This window comes from Castor canadensis, chromosome 1, assembly GCF_047511655.1.
Source record: "Castor canadensis chromosome 1, mCasCan1.hap1v2, whole genome shotgun sequence".
Lineage (NCBI taxonomy): Eukaryota > Metazoa > Chordata > Mammalia > Rodentia > Castoridae > Castor > Castor canadensis.
In genome coordinates, this window is record NC_133386.1 from 146,164,171 (window position 1) to 146,184,669 (window position 20,499).

The following is a 20,499-nucleotide window of genomic DNA, read 5'->3' on the forward strand; positions in this document are numbered from 1 at the left end:
CTCTGTCATCTCTGAGTGTTTTCCTAGTATGTTTATAATGGCACTGGTAGAGGGAATGGGAGATCCTGGCTCTGAGAGAAGCTGAGGAGGTATTGACTTTGATACTGTAGAAACAACCCAAGGATAAAACCAGGGTGGGGAATGCACCTCTTGCATTTACTCTAGAATGGCTGGTGCTTTCTTGTTGTTCTGGCCCTTTAAGGCATTCCCTCACTTTAAGAACAGCTCATACAGGCATTCAAAAAAAATTTTTTTTTCTTCTTCCTCATGTTAGGAGTGTGGTGGCCCGCTATATCCAAGTGTTCTGATCTGCAGATTCTCCCAACTGAGGATTGAAATGTACTCAGGCCTTCAGTGGTTGCATAGTCTGCTGAACATGTATAGACTTTTTTTTTCTTGTCATCCTAACAATGTAGATAACTATTCATAAGCCATTTCCATTGTATTAGGTACTATAAGTAATTTACATATGATTTAAAGTACATAGGATATGCGTGTGTTAAATGTAAATACTATTCCATTTTACATAAGGGATGTGAAGATGCTTGGATTTTGCTACGTATGGGAGTCCTAGAACTAATCCCTCAAAAATACAGGGGACAACTATACTTTCTTGGAAAGAGATCTTTCTGAATTTCTAGCCATCTATCAAGCCTATTTTAAAAAATGAATATGAAGTTGCATTGTCCACCCTCCTCCACAGGCACTAGTGGATTTTGAGTGTACCATTACATTCATGCTTTAAATGAAAAATTTATGTCTTTAAGAATGATGGCTTTTAATACCTAGTCATCCTGTCTAGGAACATGATCTAGCTCTTTACTTATTTATATCTTTCTTTATGCTGCTCAGTCGAGTGCTGCAGCTTCCATATCACCATACTGCACCCCCCTGACCCCGGCCCCACACAGTAACACAGGCTCCATACAGTTCCCAGGCACTTTATAATTTTGGTTACTAAGGGTGAGAGTTTTTTTTTTTTTTTTAAACAAAAGTAATAGTATCAGTGTGTGGATGGTGTGTAGAAGAATTTTGGCATGTAATGTGCATATTATGTATGTATATATGGGTATATACCCATATTTTATTACTAGCCATCTTATTGAGCTCTCTTGGGATTTTAGGTGAGGTAAACATTCCTATCAGTTACCTCCCTAATATCTGCTCTTTCTTATTCTCGATGAACCTCTCATACTAGTGTTAGTAATAAGTTAATAAAAATAAATACTGAGTTTTTGTTGATTCTTAATGTGAAGCCCCTAGTATTTCATAAATAAATAAGGTATTAGCTGTTATTGATTAGAAGATATTTGCTTTGGGGCTGTTTATTTTACTTTTCATGTTAGAGTACTGTCTTTTCCTAGTTTTCTAAGTAATTTCCTAAAAAGAGTGTTGGGTCTTTTGGGCAAAATAATTTAGCTATGGGTGTTCGTCCTCAGGGAGTCACACTCTGATCTTATATGTGAACCTATGTGAGTGAACACCCTCCTGAGGATCAGGCCTGTGCTCAACATGGCTGGACTCAGACCATGTCATCCAGAAAACTCTAGAGTCTTCTTCACATGAGTAGGTTGTGATGATCAGGGTTGTTTTTTAAAAGATAGCTCCTTTTTTGGTGAGGCTTTACAATATGCAGAACCTCAGGCTTCCCACTAACAGGAACATACTGTTTCCCTGCTTCTCAGTGATATCAATGCCCCCTTTGCTCAGTGGAGCACAGAGCGTGTGTGTGCATGGCTGGAAGACTTCGGCCTGGCTCAGTACGTGATCTTTGCCAGGCAGTGGGTGACGTCTGGACACACACTACTTACAGCTACCCCTCAAGACATGGAAAAGGTAAGGACTGTGCATAGGCAAAAAAGGATCCCATTTCTCTCCCGACCAATGCATGGAAACCAATGTGTGGGGAAGTGACGAACACCCCCATACCCCTCTATCATACACACAGGGGAGGCTGAGATTCCCTCTGCAGCTACAGGTTGACATCCCAGGGCATTGTATAGAGAAGTGCTACAACCTTCTCAGAGCATCTTCACTCTGACACATTGCCCTCTGAGGACCAAGTTGCCTGCCAAATTTCACATCTGCTCTTCATCTTTTAATTTCAGGAGCTAGGAATTAAGCACCCTCTCCACAGGAAGAAGCTGGTTTTAGCAGTGAAAGCCATCAACACCAAGCAGGAGGAGAAGTCTGCACTGCTAGACCACATTTGGGTGACACGTAAGGACAGGCATATATGTATTAAGCATGTTTTAGGCAGTTCTTAAGAGTAGAGAGAATTTCCCTTTGAATTTGTGCCTCAATAACAGCTGTCTGCTTGTGAAAGGCAGATGGATTACTAAACCTTTGGGGGAATAAAACCGTAGACAAATGATAATTCATTTTTTTTTCTTTGTACCCACTTTCTTCTCATGAATTCTAACACTTTTTTTTTATGTATTTGTAGGGTGGCTTGATGATATTGGCTTACCCCAATATAAAGACCAGTTTCATGAATCCAGAGTTGATGGACGAATGCTGCAATATTTAACTGTGGTAAGGGTTTTTCCTTTAAATAATTCATTTGTTTCTATGAGCACTCAGCTCAGATGTGACCCTAGTGGCTATTTTAAGCTGAATTTCTCCTCCTCCATCATATTCTTATGGCCTTGAAACAGTATTGGTTGTCACATAAGAAAGAGGTCCCAAGTAGCAGAACTCAAACCATGAAGATAAGAGAAGCTGTTGATATGTCCATGTGTATCTTCCTGAAATGTGCAAAATGTGTCTGAGCTTGGTCTAAGAAGGACCTCTGGGGTCTTTGTCACTTTGGAAACTCTGGTTCATTAACCAAAATTTTTCTCTCCAGAATGATCTACTCTTCTTAAAAGTCACCAGCCAACTGCATCATCTCAGCATCAAATGTGCCATTCATGTGCTGCATGTCAACAAGTTCAACCCCCACTGCCTGCATCGGCGTCCTGCTGATGAGGTGAGTAGCTAGTAGGTGGCCCTGAACCAAGACACCTGAAATACTGTGTGTGGGAAAAATAAGAATGGTATCATCATAAACAACTGCATTCAGATGGTGATACTGGGGATGCTGGAACCCAGCATACCCCTGTACCCCTGTTGCCTGCATTTTGTGTCCCATGGTAGCCACTAAACCTTTAGTTTCCTATCCTCCCTTAGGGAGACAAATGCTACAGAGTAGTATCAATAAATCTTTCAAAGTCATCAAAGGATTAAAGGAGATGAAGAGATGTCAGAAAGAAAAGGAACAGGGAAAGACAAGATGGAAATATGGGTGTCAAAGTAGGCAGAGGAGAGAAGACCCAGGGGAGAAGGAATCGGACACTTCAGAATAGGTTTCTCTGCTTCTATATACATTAACAACCCCCAGGCCCAGATACAAAGTATTCTTGAGCAGATCTTGTTAGAGAAGAGATAGTTTAAGTAAACATGGCAACCTGAATTCTAGTGAAATACCTGAAAATGTTCTATAAACCTATGTGTTCTTGGTAAGCTCTGAACTGAAGTTTCATCAGTCACATTCTTCCTTTGATCCTATGAGCTATGTCTAACTCTAATTCCTGAGGGATTAAAAATACCTACTTCTGTCTTCAATCTTCTATTTTCTTGCTGTTCAGCAAATATGTTTTGCTTTCCTTCTATGTGTCCGGCACAGTGTTGAGCATTTTTAAGACCACGATGCCGTATGAAAGCGCAGGGCATAAGTATCTGTCTGCATTCATACCAGGGAGACCTCAGTCTGTAAAACACTTGACTCACAATTGATTCTTTAAAATTCTGTTAGATCACTGAATGAAAAACTGTATGCCTTCATTTATTTATCCCAAAGTTAGCCAGAAACTTAGGGTGTGACGGGATTCTGGATTCAGATATCTTATATAGAAAATGCTGCAAGAATAAGTCAGAGCCCTATTTCTTGGAGCTGGGCAGGCTGTCAGGCAAGTGGTCTGGCTGGCCTGAGCCACTAGGGATGATGGTTCACTTTTCTGGTGAGGCTTCTAAGATAGGGTTACTGAAATCCCATCTAGGACCATGGCAGGACTGATTAAGCCTAACATCTTCACTCTCCTTCTCACAGAGTAACCTTTCTCCTTCAGAAGTTGTGCAATGGTCAAACCACAGGGTGATGGAGTGGTTGCGATCTGTGGACCTGGCAGAGTATGCCCCCAACCTTCGAGGGAGTGGTGTCCATGGAGGTCTCATTGTGAGTGGCTGTCTGGGCTCTCCCATCCGCCTTGGTACAGATTGAGGTAGCTCAAAACTAACTTCCGAAGGGCCACATATTTCATCTAGTGAAAATCCTAGAAACCCATTTGAACTCAGTATATAATTTGAAGTCTCCAAGAAAGTATTTTTATAATTTGTGGTTGGGAATTTATATACCTAGGAAAACAAAATGGCTTCTGAAAGGACTTCCTCAGCTTCAGACCAGAGGATTCTGGGTCAGTGGGGTTACACAAGGATGAACCCTGAACAAGGCAGCTCCACCTGTTCCTAGGGGAACACAGGGGCTGGAGAAGTGAGGGTGAGGGCATCAGATGTAATTTTCTGCTTCCCTGATGTGGTCGTTATCACCACTTAGCTCTGTCAAGTGACAAAGCCAGAGGGGAAATGTGGAGGTGGTGGCTTCGATGTCATCCAGAGGAGCATGGGAAACAGCCTTATCAAAGAGGTTCCAGTTCTCTGCTTGTCTGTGAAAATGAGGTGCTCACAACAAATGTGCTACTATCTACTCAATCAGCAGGCCTTATGCTGGGCAGAGACGGGAGTGGGATACAACAAAGGTGCGAGCTTTAGCCCTAGAGGCTCTAGAGGCTACCTAAGCCCAAGCACCAATTTCTCACGGTCACCCACTTGGTACTATCTCTGATCACCACTGGCTAGGTTTGTCTGTGGTTTCTTCTTAGATCTTGGAGCCACGTTTCACTGGGGAGACCCTTGCTATGCTTCTCAATATCCCACCACAGAAGACACTTCTCAGGCGCCACCTGACCACCAAATTCAATGCCCTGATTGGTCCTGAGGCCGAACAGGAAAAGCGAGATAAAATGGCCTCGACAGCTTACACACCACTGACCACCACAGCCAAAGTCCGGGTGAGTTGTCATACCTTTCTGGGTGGGCCACATGGTTCTGCCTTCCAGCCCTCATGATGTACAGCTGCTGGCTCAATGCCTAAAGCTAAAACAGTGTGTGCAGCCTGGAGGAGGAGTTGCACTCAGGTTCTGCCATGGGAGTTTGGTCCTGTGGTCTGTTCATTTTTGTTAGGCTTGTTTCCTGCCTGTCTGAAGTCCCAGGAAGAGAGAGGTTTTTGTACACAGAAGCCACATGCAGGAAACATTTCTTCTCGGGTGGCCAGAAGCTCATTTTCTACCCCAAAGCTGCCATTACTCATCTTACAAAGTTGATGAGTTCTAGGTCTCCTTCAGTCAGGGCAATCTGAATGGCAGTGCCATGGGGTCTCGCCAGACAAGGATTAGTTCTCCTATTAGCAGTTGGTCCTGCTTGTTTTGACCTGAAGTTGTCCACACACCAGCATCATACTCTGGGCTCCCTGAATCTCACAAAGCCCACCCTTAACCATATCTTCATTTAGACCATGTCCTTCCTAGGCCACAGGCCAACAGACAGAATCTGTTCCTAGCAAGCATATTGGTGCCTCAAGGACAGCTGCAACTCATACTTAGATATCTTTCCTTGAGGGAGCAAGAAATCTAGCAGAAACAGTGCTGAGTGCAGCTCAGGCAAGGAGGACAGCAAACTCAGGGCTGTCCAGTGCTCAGCAGCCCTCAAAGGCACTGTATGCTATTCCCCTATGTGGTGCCAGCAGCAGCATTCAGGCAAATCCTCCATGCTGGGTCTTGAGTGCGGACTGTGGTATTCTATAGATCCTGCCAGCCCATCTTGAGAAATAGAAAAGTCACTAGAGGGGTTGTGAGGCATGAGTTTTAGGCACAGTCTTGGAAGAGCAGCTCTTCTTTTTCATGACTATTCATCTGTTGACCTTTTCTCCTCATGGCATTTATTTGTAGGAGCTCTGTTTGGTTCAGTTTTTTGATAATTTTCCTTATTCCTTTCCTCTTGAGCCTGCCCTTAAATGTATTGGTTTTATAATATCCTTCTTATAATCTGTATTTGCTGTGTTTCAGCCTAGAAAACTTGGATTTTCACATTTTGGAAACATGAGAAAAAAGAAGTTCGATGAATCAACAGACTACATTTGCCCGATGGAGCCCAGTGATACTGTCAGTGACAGTCACAGGGTCTACAGTGGCTATGGGGGCCTCAGTCTCCTCGACACCCCCGAACTGGATAGGCTGGACCAGGTGGGACAGATTAGCTGACGTCCTTGTCACCTGCCTTCTCTATGCACCTGAGAGCTCACAGTTACACTGCGTGTGTCACAATATAACTGCACCTCACACCCCACCCCTGCCATGTGCATGAACTGCAGAGAACATTCTAGCAATTATGTGCTCCTAGGCTAGTCTCTCTTTACACCCTAAGGGTGACCAGGATGCACAGTTATATCTCTCTACAAAGGGGCCAGGGTTTGTCGCCAAAGGTGCACTCAGGAGGAAACACACTTTTACATTTTTTAGTAATTCTTAGTGTCCATGTTCAGCATTGCTGGAAACACGAATGTGGACACAGGTCCAGAAGTCCGGAAACCCTGGACAATCCCATGAGGCTTAGCTCTCTGGTACCTCACCTCTGCTCCATTTGAGGAAAGAGTTCAGTGCCTTAGGCCTGTGAGTCACAGAGGCTTGGCTGAGATCAAAGGGACAAGAATTATGGATTTTTTTGCCATGGTGACAGTGCAGTTGGGTTGTGCATTACTACAGAGGTGGTCACTTCTTTCTGGTAATAAAGCAATATTTATATAGAAATCGCGTAGTGCAGCATATCTTTAATCTTGTGGGGAGCCAACCCCATCTGGAGATGGAGTGCTACTGATTGCAGAGCTTTAGGAGCCTAATGGCACCGAGCATGGTCTTCAGTCACGACACTCAGGATATCCCAAAGGGAACAGAACAAGGAAGGTCCCCTTCTCGCCTCTTTGTATCTTTCAGAAGTCTGTGGCCTATTGTCTGAGGCCCCACTTACCTCTGTGAAACAAGAGAGGAAGCTCAGATCTCACAGACATCCTGGCTATAGGTGGCATCTGTCATGCAGAGCCAAAAGATGGTTTCTGTTTTAGCAGCATGAGCCACCTAGTGAAGGGTAGGGGTCAATGAACCAAGCAGCCTTGCTGGCAAGACTGTTCTTTCACATGTCTTTCCACTTCTCATAATCATTGTGGGGGATGGTCTGTCTGTGCTGGCAGAGCTGGAACAGATCTTGTCTCTTGATTTAGAGGCTGACTGGCTAATAATGGGCCCACCAGATGGGCTGTGTCTGGCTAGAGACTAAGAGAGAGACCTGTCATGCCAATCTGAGCTCCTGCTCATGAGATTCTAGCTCAGTACAGGCTGGTGTCTGGCTCCACTGGGTCCCGTGGGTCTCATCTACAGAGAAATAACAGCAGTGCCATAACAATCTTACAGCAGAGCAAGGCCGATGACCCTATTGTGACACTTTGGTTCTGCCCCAGTTGGAGGTGATACTAAGATTTGTTTCTTATACTACCAGCAGCCTCAGACATGGCCTGTTCCCCAAGGCCACTACATTCCCTGAAGTCCAGCTGGTTGAGAGATGTGGATACAAGCTTGCCAGCTGGCAATACTAATACCAGGGCCACTGAATAACGTGCTAATATCTAGTCATTGCAGTTGTAGAGCACGTGAGGCTAGACCTTTTCCTTTGTTTCTTATCATGTCCTAGTGAGAGACTCTGCACGTGCCTGTTTTCAAATCCTGCATGGAACTGTTTTGTTACTAAGTCTCTGTGCAGCTTCATACAAGTCCTGTTCCCTTTGTGGGCCTGCTTTCCCACCTGTAAAATAAGGGGTTATACTCTATGCCTTTTAAATCTACAGAGGATTCTTCTAAGTCTACAGTATTTAAATAGCCTTAGGGAAGAAGAATACCAGAAATGCCTCAGGAGGAGGGCAGGGGAGGGAGACTCCTGAGCAGCAAGGAAGCAGCAACTTCCTCAAGATGCTCTCCTATACCAGGCATCAGTGTCTAGAGTCCTGTTGATGCCTGGGAATCATCATTCTATTCACCATCCTGGAGGCCTTATTCCCTACTTCTGTCAGATGCTGGAACGCTGAACATGTGCAAAAGGGCTGCTTCTGACAATGCCTGTGCTCTGCTCCTCTGTACCATGAGTGCTGATGCTGAGTGGGGCCTCAGGAGTATGTGTGCATGCAGTGCAGGACACTGGACACCTTTCCTCAGGAAAGCAGCAGCATGTGCCCACCACCTGCCACTTCTTGGTTCCTGGCTCAGTACTTGCCTATCCGTCCAGAAAGCATGTCCCAGAGAAGCCAGGCCCAGGCAGGATGGGATGTGCATGTTGTCTCTGCACACCACAGGCTGCTTCCGTGTGTACTGACCAGGCTGCTGCCCATTTTACAGATGGCACCTTCGGAAGGCACTGTGACGCAGATAGGGCTCCTCTCCCAAGACATTCACCGCCTTACGGTAGGACTCTGCTCCTCTCCACACATTGGGGCTGGTTCCTTGGAGGCCAGGAGGAGAGCAATGAATGATGCTGAGCACAGGGGTCGGAGTCTGAGCCATCCCTGAGGCAGACAGCCACCCACGGACCTCCTCCACAGGCCTGTTGGACCTACAAGGCATCAGAATGCTCACAAGCCTTTAGCTGGATAAAGCATACTAGGTCTGAGTCCTCTTCCCAGTCTTAGAGCTGGGAGGATGCTCAACATCTCTCTGTCACCTGTCCAGTCAGCCCAAAGTCCAGGCCTCATCTCCAGCCAAGTGAACACTGTCCTGTGTTCTCTTCCCATGCAATGCATACTTTCCCCATAATTCCTCTGACATAATGACGGGAAGTTAGGGGATCCTACCACGCTCAAGAGGACAAACTAGATCATGGGGAGGCAGCTTGGTCTCAGTGGAAGAGAAGCAGCTTTGGAGTGAGGCAGACATGGTTCAAGCTCTTGCTTTGCCTTTTATTAGCTCTGAAACCTTAGGTGAGCCTTGGTTTAGTTATTTATAAAACAGGGCAAATAATATCCTCCAAGCAATAATCATAGGCATATTAGAAAGACCAGTAGAACACAGATTTGTCCTTGCGGTCCCATACCTCCCAAGGCCTTTCATTTCCATCCCTGAGCTGGTAGCTATAGTGTCTGTATATTGCTTGATGATCTACTTAGGCACATTTTGAAGACTAAGGGCAAGACAGGAAAGTCTCCACAGATCTAACTAGGATCGTTTTAATGCAACTGTTTTTTTTTTTTCTTTCACTTTCTTGGGCCACACATTGAAATGGCTCTGTACAAACTTTCCCTATGATTTCTAACAGGCCCTCGGCAGCCTTGAAATAGCAAATTTTTTGGTTGGAGGTATGGTTCAAGTGGTAGTTTGCTTCGTGCTGAGTTCAATACCTAGTACCATCGAAAATAAATAAATAAAATGTACTTAAAAAAAAAAAGAAGTAACAAGCTTATCTCTCTAAGATGAGCAATTTCTTTTTATGTTTTTGTTTTTGGCCAAATTGGGCAACTTCTTTACTACTGAGCTATATACCCATCCTATTTTTATCTTAATAGCACTGTCTATTCTGACTAAATGTTCAGGGTCCATGAAATACCATGAACTTACAGGGCACTGGTGTCAGACCCAGACCATACACACCCACTTCCCCTCTGCTTCCCATGTAGCTGCCACAGAACACCCTTGGCCAAAATGCTATTAAACTGCCCCTTTGGCTATGTCCTTTTAGACTCTGCTGAGCCAGGACCAGCTGCTGAACGACTCTCGCCTGGCTGCCCCCAACTCTGATGACTGGAGATGACATTCTTCATGGCTGAGAGCCCAGAGAGGCACGTGTGGGGCCCTAAGTCTTTGCCTCCATGGGGAGCTGGCTCGTAGCCATTTGCAGAGCCCAGATGGTACTGGTGGGGCATCTGGGACATGGGTACTGATAGGAGCAAAGCAGAGAAGTGGGACAGGTTCCAGGAGGTGGACCTGGTGTCCCTATGTTTTCAACAGTGCTTGCTCTTCACTGCAGCTTTTCTACCTTTTGTACTTTTATACATGGACTGCAGACCACTTTTGCAGGGAGAGCAGTGTGATATCTGAAAACAGATTTGATGGCCCCTGCTCTTTCTGATGATAGCTGGGAGGCTCCTATATCAAGGGGGAAGAGCTGTTAGTTCATAGAACCTCTGCTGGGGAAAAGAAAAAAAGTTCTGAAAAACTGTTCTGAGTGTTCTATAGTGACTGGGTTGTGTGAAATGTAATTGGGAGCTCTCTGGAGCTGCTTCTCAGGAACATGTATTTCCATTCCCAGGAACTGACTGGTGAGAGCAGAGCAAGAGCACTGGGGTCCTTCCTCACTGTCCTCCATCCCCTCTCACCTACTGTGGGTGTAGTTGGGCTGAGCAGAGGAACACCAAGACATCCAACCTGACACAGAAACACACATCTCCAAAGCCTTTGCTTCACGCTCAAGTACAATGTCTGGTTAAGCAGCTCCCCCTAGTGGATGGCCATTGGCCATGTGAAACAACATGTCCAGGGGAAACTCACCATCTTCCCAGACAAACCCATTCCTTCTCTGATGTTTCCCACCTCAGAGAGAGGCACCACTGAGCACCCAGTCAGTGTCCCCTCCCCAGCCAGCCTCTTCCTCTTTCTTTCCCCATGATTCCCTATGATTACTCATCTGATTACTGCAGCTGGTCTACTTGGTCTTTCCATCTTCTCAGGTGGTCCCTCCAGGTATTATTCACCCCACCTCCTAGGTGACCTTTCCAAAGCACTGTTTTAATTCAGTCACCCCTGTTATCAGAGCTCCTCAGTTACATAATTCCCACAGATGAGTATCTTGGGTCCTTCATCCTCAGCCTTTGTGAGCCGACTGCTCAATCTTTGTTCCTTCCAGAACTTGGCTCAGGCCCTTTCCTCCCTGTGGTATCCAGTTTTCTACCAGTCTTCTTCATGAGGCAAATCCTGCCTGTCAAGGCCCAGCACAGTACTATCTCTTCCAGGTCTCTCAGGAAGCCTTCATTCCTGTTCCAGTTAGAGGTCAGCTCTGTCCCACAGCGCTGTCTGCCTTGGACCCTGAATGCTTCAAAGCTTGCCTTGAAGTTACATATTGTACCACCATATACCCACCCTCAACACAAACCTAATGAATGCCTGTTGTGGACAGCAGCCTCTACAGTTATCAATGAGCCCCAATCCTGGCCCTCAATTACTTCTTTATCAGGCTCCTGCTGCCTGGCATCCTTGATCTCTCTTGGAGACCCTCCTGTCATCTCCTCTGGTTGTGGCAACCAAAAGGTCTACAGACCTGTCAAATGTTCCCTAAGGGGCAAATCGCCCCCATTTGAGAGCTACTGGTCTAGAGATTGAAATCAACAGTGTGAGGATCAGGGAATGAAAAATTTGATGAAGTCAGCAAGAGTCCAATCAAAAAAGACCTTATAAACCAATCTCTGGAATATGTCCTGGAAATGAGTTGGCCAGAGTAGTGACTATAGTGGAAGTGGTAAAGGGCAGATTACAAGCATGGTCTGTTACCTTCCCATTTGGTCCCCTCCAGACATTCTCCACTCCTGTCTTTATGAAAAATATCTGACGCAGGGTCTTATCCTGAAGTGTTCATCTGTGTATTTCCCTGAGTAAGAGATTCCCTGAGGATGAACAGGTAAGTTGTCAAAGGCCTTCTTTGAGTCCATCCCTGTGTTTGCCCACTTGTGGGTAATACATACACCCCTACTGCAGAGAACTCTCTAGAGCTATATTCCTCTTTTTTCTTTCCTCTGTCCCTTCTCCTTTCTCTTCTCCATCATACACATACATGTTGAGTAAAAAATCCAGTAGCATTAAGTTCCAACACTGCTGTTATGCCAGTTTTTTGTGAAAAGGGGAACAATTTGAAATTAAATAGACTCAGGTTTAAAGTCAGCGCTGCTACCTAAAAGCTAAATGACCAGGGAACAATTATATCTCTGATCTTGTTTTCTCATTCGTAACTCAGAGAACAAAATCCCCACATGATTTCTGGTCTGTCTGGAGGGTTATATGAAACCCAGCCTAACTGCTACCCACTTCAGGTAGCAGAACCAAACCATAGGGTTGTATTGGCCCTGGACAGCAGATGGCAATAGTGATCCCTATATCATTTGGGTTTAGTGATAGAAGAGATTTAAGGCAGAGCTTCTAGAACCTGTGTGCAAGTTGAGACAGTTCTGAATGCAGCCACCTCTATCCTGGGCCAATGTCAGTGCATAGCCTGGAACTTAGAAGATGTTAAGAAATGTGCTCCATGCCCCCAACTGTAAAATGCAGGGAGTCTAGAAGGGGTTCCTGGAACCTGTGAATTATTTATTGCCCTGGGTTGTGTGTGTGTGTGTAATTCAATTCCTGTTTCAAAGGATCCCCCAAGAGAAGGAATACTGCTCATAGAAGGTGGCTGAGTCCTCTTGTAGGTCTGACCAAAAGTAGAGTACTCTGGGGAGGAGTTCAAGAGAGGTTTGTGGGAGTTAATGTGACCCATTTGGATCCTGCTGGAATTCTCTGGCACTAACATCATTGCCAGTTCTGACACCCCAAAGGCATGAAGAAGCCAACTCTCAAGTAGGGGAGACAAGGCCTCCTGACTGCCCAGCAGGTCCCCCACAGAGACACACTTCGTGGGCTATCTGCTGAGAACTTAAGTTTATTTCATTAAATGGAGAAAGATACTGTAATGGAACTCTTTCCAGCTTCCAAGCCAGGAGGCATCCGAAACCACTTTGTCTCCAGCTCTCTGAGTTCTTCTTCTTAGACCCACACCCAAAAGGGGAGCACCACTTTGTGTGCCCAAGGGTGCATGAGGAGGTGCTTTTGAAAACATTCCCATTTAACACAGTGAAACCAAACTCACTTTGAAACAGGAGCCCAACAAGCTTGCTAGGAACACGGGAGGTGTTAGTAGGTGAAAATCATGTCTTTGGTATAACCCAGCTGCTTCAGGTTGGGGTAAATGGTTGTCTGGATCATGGGTGGTGGGCGACACACCAGGATGAGTATGGCCTTCCCAGGGGGAGGGAGGTGCTCCTTGATCATGTTGGCAGTAACAAAGCCTGAACTGTACCTCCAGCCTGTAATGAAGCAGAGCAGGAAAGAATTGTGGGATGCCAAGAATGTCCCTGATCTCAGAGCCAGGGAGAGACCAGGCTGCTCTACAAAGGCTGAGAAGTCTCTGCACTAATGCTCTCTTTAGAAAGCCTGAGAAACAGATATGAAGAAGGGGGTGTCTCAGCTCTCTGTAGTATTTACTCCAGATTCTGGGCAGGGGCTGGTGTGGGGCTGCTGTAAAGCACTGAGGAGGGCAGAGAACACCATGGTGAAGTGAACCAGGATACAGTGTGAATCAAGGCAGCGAACTGGAGCTGTGGGGTAGGGTGTGTTGGTGTTGATTGAGTAGTGCTGTCTGCTGGCAGTGAGCCATATGACAAGGTAGCACAGTGTAGAAGATAGGCCAGTGGGTGGGGTGCAGTGTACATGATGGTTGCTGGGGTGCTGGCTAAAGTTCCACCAGCTGAGCGTTGCTGTCCAGATGTGAGGGGCACAGTGGCCATGAGCAATGGTATGTATGATGCATGTGATGACTGGGGTGAGGGGGGCAGTTGTTCAGGGCAACCCAGTGGCTCAGTGTCCCTTTTGACATTTAGTGCAATGTGGAGTACAGATGGGATACTCTTTCACTCAAATCCTTGCATTTTCTATATAGACCCAGAACTCCATACCTAACCATCAAGTGTAGGCCTAGAAAGACAAGACAAAACAAAACAAAAAAACCAGCCATGAGTCCTTGAGGTGGATTGAGGATTGGAGCCGATCCACACTGAGTGAGGGCAGCAGGGATCATACTGGCAGGAGCCCTGTCCAGGGTGTACCACAGGTTGAACTGATCTAGATTAGTCCTGAAAATTCCTTCAAGCTCCTTTCTCATCAAGATATCCTCCTCTGTCTAGAAAAGAAGCAACATTAGAAAGGCTTCTCCAGGGATATTCTTCAGGTTCTCCAGACTGAGCACCTGAGTCAATACTTCTTACCCAAGCGGCCACTATACTAGCTTGAGGACTTGCAGTAGACACCAGAGAAAACAAGGGTTCTGATGCTGCTTCTGCAGACCAAACCCTCTCATGCAATGAGCTGCTGGGAGTGTGGAGGTGTCCACAGTGGCATGACTGCCCTCCAGCTGTAAGAAGACTGTGGTTGTATGGGCCAGGTGACTTCACAGAAGACCTGCACCCACACTAGTATCAAGCCCATACATCCAACTGTCACAAACTCAGTGCAGGCCTGTGATCTTCTGCAAGGAAGGAGGCACTAAAAAGTCATGTGGAAGAGCAGCACCTGCAATCTCAAAGAAAGGAAGACAGTCTGGACCCTCAACCGGGAAAAAGGAGCCAAGGTCATTTGTCACAAGCTCTAAGAAAGTGTTCAGAAGGTCTGGATTGTTAAAACTCTTCATAACTTTTGCCCTAGGAATTTCACTTCTGGGATTCTGTTTCAGAAAATAATCTGAAAGTAATTAGGCTTAGGGACAATTATTCATCTTTGTATGATTTATCATTTGTAACTGAAAAGAACCTAAATGTAGGAGAGTTAGTAAGTTATAGTGCAACTTGACATAGACTATGATGAAAATGTAACATTAATAAGAAAATTCCTGTATGGTAATGCTAAATGAAAACTATTATGTAAATATATACAAGAATATATAATATATACATGAAAATATATCACATGTTTAGAAAGACAAAAAGATAAGCAAAAATATTTGTTCTTCTGTACTTCTCAAAATTTCCACTGGAAGCATCTATGATCTTAAACTCAGAAAAACAGAGAAATGGATGGAAGGAAGGAAGGAAGGAAACATCGGTGCTCACAGTTGACTGAGGAGACAGCTGCCAGTGGCCTTGGCTGAGCCTACTAAGCCCTCCCAAAGCCTTCCGCCCCCAAGCAGCACACAGTCAATAGTGGAGGAATGAATGCAGAGCCCCAGCTTGGCAAACATTCCATTTTACCCCTGCGAGCTCTGGGCTGACTGGGCAGAACTGACCTGGTTGGCAAAGAGGAGGGATATCCTGGTGTTATCACTGGGGTTCTTGGTGATGTGGCGAATGAGCTGCAGCATGGGTGTAATGCCTGAAACACAGTTCATGGCAGGGCAGCTTTCTCCTGTCTCTGATGACACAGTCCCTGGCTAGCAGTGGCTTAACAGTTTTCTTTGGGCCCAATTATACCTTTTTTACTTCTGTTCCCCAAACTCAAAGTGGAGAATAATCCTTTATTTTGGTGTTCCTTTTTAAAGCAACAGTTAAGTCAAAGCCATTTTTCCTTTTCATATGGCAAAATGGAAAGAGCATTCTGAGCTCTTCAATGTCCGCATTTACAAAATAGAATTAAATGGCAAGTAAATGTGATGGTTTTAAAAGTGTCTATGATGGTGCCTGGAACTCTGTAGGTCTTCCTAAGGATTTATTTTCATTCTCAAGGGATGGGGAGAGCAGGGGTTGACCTAGATCCCAGAGGACTTTGGAGACCATAGGCATGCCTGCTCAGACCAGACAGCCACCATGTTGGTTAAGGGAAGCAGGGGACACAGGATCAGGTATAATTATCTGCCACTCTGCATTCCCACCATCATAACCAGGGAGGAATCTCTCATGTTATCCTTTCTGGGATCAAATACCCCCAAAGTCAGAATGGGCCTAAGGTTTACTCTCTGGAAGAAGCCCACAGAAGCCTCTTACCTGTTCCCCCAGCAAACATTCCCAGGTGATAGACCAGTTTGTTTTCAGACTCGCTTGTTTTGTGTGTTTTGATTGCAAGTCTCCCTAGAAACATAAAAGATGCTTCTAGCTTCTGCAGCTTTAGTCTGGGAGCCTACAAAAAATTGCTGATTTTCCATAGGACTCCCAGTAGGCAAGTGCACCTAAGTAAGGGACAGGCTGCACCCAAATCCAGCAAATCAGCACAATGGCTTCCCTGGCCAATCCTGAAGTACCAGGGAACAAAGTAGAAATAAAGTCTGGGCTTCCACAGGGCATCACTTGGCGTTCTCTTCTAAGGAGAGACAGACAACCTGAAGTTGATATGGAACCTCACAGAGTACTCTCAGTCACCGCAGTAAAGGATGAATCTGAGTGAATGAATCAAAGTGGACTCCCTCCATCATTCATATCTGTAAACACCTGTTATGAATCTGTGCTGGAGACATAGTGATGAGGACCTGAAGCTTAGGGTCTTGTGAGTGACAGAAATGATTATAAGTGAATTTGTGTAATAAATGTATGAAGACTTAAAAGACAAGCCCATGTGACTCAGCTGAGAACAATACAAGCAACTGCAGGACTCTTCTTTCTTCCATTTGGAGACCCAGTATTAACCTTTTAGTACCTGGCCCACAATAGAACAGGCATCCAGATGGCCCTTGAAAAAGGATGGTGTCCCCAGTTTTCATGTTCTCCAAGTACTGAGTCATCTTCCCACCTTCAGGATGGTGGGGGTGTACATTTTTGAAGTAGATCTGAAAAACAAGACAGCATAGTTTTCACACTTTCAGACCTATGGCCATAGCCACATACAACCGGAAAATGCATTTGCTACTGGAAGCCACGGAGGAAAAACATTCTGCCCTCACACTTACTGTAGGCAATCCCTGAAGACACCACAAACTTAACTGTAGCTCTGCTGTTAAATGAGACTACTGGAAAGCGCATGAGTCCCTTCAGAGAAAAAGCACTGCCCTCCACTCCACCACAATCAATAAGCTTGGGAGCTCAGGCAGCTGGGCACAGTGGGCATTGTTTACCTTTATAAGTAAGTCCACAAAGCCTCGGTCATCATCACTGGAGATGGGGGTGTAAGCCCTGAGCACAACGTCACCATCAATTCTGGCCGAGAGATGGACATGGTTACCTAGAGAAAAGGCATCAATTGTTCAGTCTGAGCATGGCTAGCCTACATAGGACCCCTGCAGGAATTTCTAAAAGGATTGAGAATCAATGAAGGGAGCAGGCTGTAAAATGGGGGCTGGCAGTCAAGGAGCCCCAATTCAGGATACCTGGATCCTAGGCTGCCCTTGATACTCCAATGTACTACCCTGGGCAGTCCACTTCATCTCTCTGGGATTGTCTCTTCATATACAAAACAGGAGTGATAGAACTGGAGCATAGCTCAACTGGTAGAGCACTTGCCTGGCATGTGCAAGGCTCTGGGTTCAATCCCCAACATCACAAAAAAATAATGGGTAGACAGGGGTGGAGAATGATGTAACTTCCCAGCCGTGATCATAGTGTAAATAACTTTCAGAGCAAGAAAAGCTGATTAGAGTTGGATGATGAGTATTAAAAAAATAGAAAAGAGTGTTTCCCTTTTAAAGAAAACTATGTGGGCTTCACAATTTCTCCCTAAACTGGATGTATCACTGGTGTCTATGAATAAGTCATAGCTACCACACTTTTATCCTTGTGCCTGGCAAAGAGCTCATAGATGCTATAGGGCCCCAACATCTGGACACCCTTGGCCCAAATAAAGCAATAGCGTTGTACTTTCCTGGTCTTATATTCTACTGAGAAGAAATAATGAGAGTTTTGTTTTGTTTCTGTGGTATGGGGAATTGAATTTAGGTCTTGAGCATGCTACGCAGTTGCTCTTCCATACCCCCAGACATTTTGTTTATATTTTATTTTTGAGATAGGGTGTTGCTAACTTTGCCCAAGTTGTCCTTAAACTCTTGATCCTCCTGCTTCTGCCTCCTGAGTTGGGATTACAGTCATGTGCCACCATGACCAGCTAGTAGTGATGTTTTGATATATTCTATCCTTCCACAGTAGAATTTAATAGTTTTGATGGGCCCAAGATCAATAAATCTGTCAGATGTCAAGCTAGGCCCCTCAGATTTTTGATGAATCTAAAATAGAAACTCCAGAGAACCAAGGTTAGTGATGAGGACAGGTGTTGCCATGGAGAAAGCTCTGTGACAGTTTCTGAGACAGTAGAAACAGTATACTCAGGACATTGGTCCACAGGTTATGGATCTGCAGAGAGAAATGGGAACTTCAGGTGAGAGAGAAAAGAGGAAAAATAGTGGACTGGGACAATAAAGGGGCTGGTTCTTGAAGTTGCTTCAAGAGCACAAGTCTGAGTCTTTGAGGAGGTCCTGAAGCCTGAGGCAAACACAGTGCCTCAGTGACTAGCCATGGCCAGGCTGGATCCTGGGGATACTCAGGAATACAGGCCTGGGACTGCAGCTTCCTTCTGAGAGCTCACCTGAGAATGGGAACCTGGAAAGGCTCCTGCAGACACAGCCACCCTAGGCCTAGCCTGGGAACATCTCCAGAAAAAAATGGGCTGTCCATGGATCCCTTGGTCCCCATCTCTAGCCAGTTTCTCTTTAGCTGAGCTCCCAGACCACTAAATTATCTTGTCCCACTGACCACCAAGCCTTCACCATACTGAGAAGAGAGAAGGTAATAGGAGTTCCTAAGAAGTTCTATTTCTCAAGGTTTTCATTCTTTGTGCTTTCTGCTAACAAGACTAGTGTTTGGCCAGGGAGCTGGAAGGCTGCAAGACACAGTGTTCTTAGGCAAAGAGATGGAGTGAGGGAGTAGCAAGGAGGCTCAGGGGCCAGCTGGCTTCCTACTGTGCAATTTCATCATCTGTGCGTCTGAGACAAGTAGGCCAAGGACTAGGGTCTCCAATAGGAAACAATCAGCTAAAGCATTTTGTGCACAGCTTCTCTGAGGCCCTGGGGATTTCCACCTCAGGAAGACTGAGGTACCTAGAGGTGTTACCGACTGGAAATGGGACTCTAGGATGGCTAGACTCTGTCCACGATGGTTCCCTCCTTATGTGGGTCTGAGACCGCTGCAGAGAATCCACATGGAGCACCTGCCTCCCTCCTGTCTCACCACACATTCTGGGAATTTCTCCTGATTGTAGGGAAACATAAGTTCTTCCCATTTTTCCTATGTGCACCACACTTTTCAGTTTCTGAATCTGCATATCTATCAATCTCCTTCCCTCACAACCCAACTGAGATATGTAAACAGGCTTGGACACTCCCACTTCATAGATTAAAGGAACTTGCTAAAGTTTGCCTAGCAGGGAGCCTTCAATGGGATCTTAGATTTTCTGACTCTAGGCTTCTTTTCAATGCTCATTAAGCCACCACTTTTGTGTCAGCCCAAATGGAACAGTAAAGAAACAGAATGTATGGTACCCAAGTCTATCCTCCTACCTCCTTGAGCTCACATGGCTTGGGAAGAGTATCAGGGCAGCCTCTACATCCCAGGAGGTTAGAAACCTGTTTCTGATAGAGTACCTAGTCCTCAGAGGTGACACCAAAGCCTGCTCACCTATAGGAAGCCCTAAGACATGGTCAGGCGAGGGCAATCCAAAGCGGAATCTCTGGGTGTTGTGGCTGATTTGCTAGTAAAACAAAATAGAAGCAGGCTCTGTCAGTTTTCTGGAAGCCTTGCTGGTTACCTCAGATGCCTGGAAAGAACTCCATTTGTCTATGAAATGCCTGTCTACCCACCACAACTTCCCAGCCAGCATTTCCATTGTTCTGGTCCTCTCTTTCACCCAACCATGGCAAGGGGTACGGCTGAGACAGTACATCCTTCTCAATCAAGGGCAGCAGGTATGTGGTATCAGGGTCTTGTAAAGTAATAATGTATTTCCTCCTGGAGTTTATGCTCTTCAGGGCCAACATGAGCACTGTGACCCCGATGACAGTGATGGCCAACAGCATGGATGGATCCTAGGAGTATGAGTAGAGCACCTCAGGTCTTGCCTACCCTGGGCAGGGCAGTTGTCAGACACAGAACATCCTCCCCATGCCAATGCCATGGGAGAAACTGTGCCATGTTTCAAAGGAATAGGCAGTGGGAATGGTACTAACAGAAGGTAGTCTGAGCTTGTGTGAACCACAGTGTCAGAGAAAGTGGCAAGTAAGACAGGCCCCCTGGACAAGGTCAGACTGCTAGTGTCCAGAGTCCTAATGTATGCCAGGCTCCTCCTGCCCATCTGTTTTCATCCTGGCTACAGCCAAGGGTACAAATGCTGACAGTCCCCTCCCCCCGAGTTGCAAGGTAATGGCATTACTTGTAACAAGTAATCTGGTATGAAGGCCCCAAGTCTCAGGTCAGATTTAGAGAGGAGGAGATGGCTGTGATGTCCTCCCAAGGTGGTGGTGGCTGAGGGAACCGGACTGGTGACAGGACTCACCTCTGCATTCCTCCCACCCTCTTCTGATTCAGCTAGGGTAGTATAGGGATGGGGTAGCTCAAAATAGGGGGATGGATGCTCCATGATGTTAGGGTCTGGGGACTCACCAACACCG

At 45.8% G+C, this 20,499-nt stretch overlaps 2 protein-coding genes across 13 annotated transcripts in view; one reads left to right on the forward strand and one right to left on the reverse strand.

The window, feature by feature from the left end:
* Olfml1 (olfactomedin like 1) overlaps positions 1-9,967 on the forward strand; it is a 168,076-nt gene extending 158,109 nt beyond the window's left edge. For 10 of the 12 annotated variants that reach the window (XM_074084871.1, XM_074084877.1, XM_074084876.1 and 7 more), the window contains 8 exons: positions 1,686-1,836; positions 2,109-2,220; positions 2,447-2,535; positions 2,849-2,971; positions 4,091-4,216; positions 4,920-5,108; positions 6,162-6,338; positions 8,535-9,967. In XM_074084871.1, coding sequence (XP_073940972.1) covers positions 1,686-1,836; positions 2,109-2,220; positions 2,447-2,535; positions 2,849-2,971; positions 4,091-4,216; positions 4,920-5,108; positions 6,162-6,338; positions 8,535-8,705 — 1,138 coding nt within the window. In that variant the 3' untranslated portion in view covers positions 8,706-9,967. The remainder of the gene's footprint in view (positions 1-1,685; positions 1,837-2,108; positions 2,221-2,446; positions 2,536-2,848; positions 2,972-4,090; positions 4,217-4,919; positions 5,109-6,161; positions 6,339-8,534) is intronic. The other 2 variants (XM_074084893.1, XM_020184418.2) reach the window with 1 other exon arrangement.
* Positions 9,968-13,064: 3,097 nt separating this feature from the next.
* Positions 13,065-20,468, reverse strand: Cyb5r2 (cytochrome b5 reductase 2). Its single transcript, XM_020184419.2, is given in 10 exon segments — positions 13,065-13,237; positions 14,010-14,109; positions 15,208-15,293; positions 15,902-15,998; positions 16,000-16,034; positions 16,548-16,677; positions 16,963-17,069; positions 19,511-19,583; positions 19,774-19,917; positions 20,385-20,468. Coding segments are annotated over 10 exon segments (1,029 nt in total).
* Between the last annotated feature and the right edge of the window lie 31 nt (positions 20,469-20,499).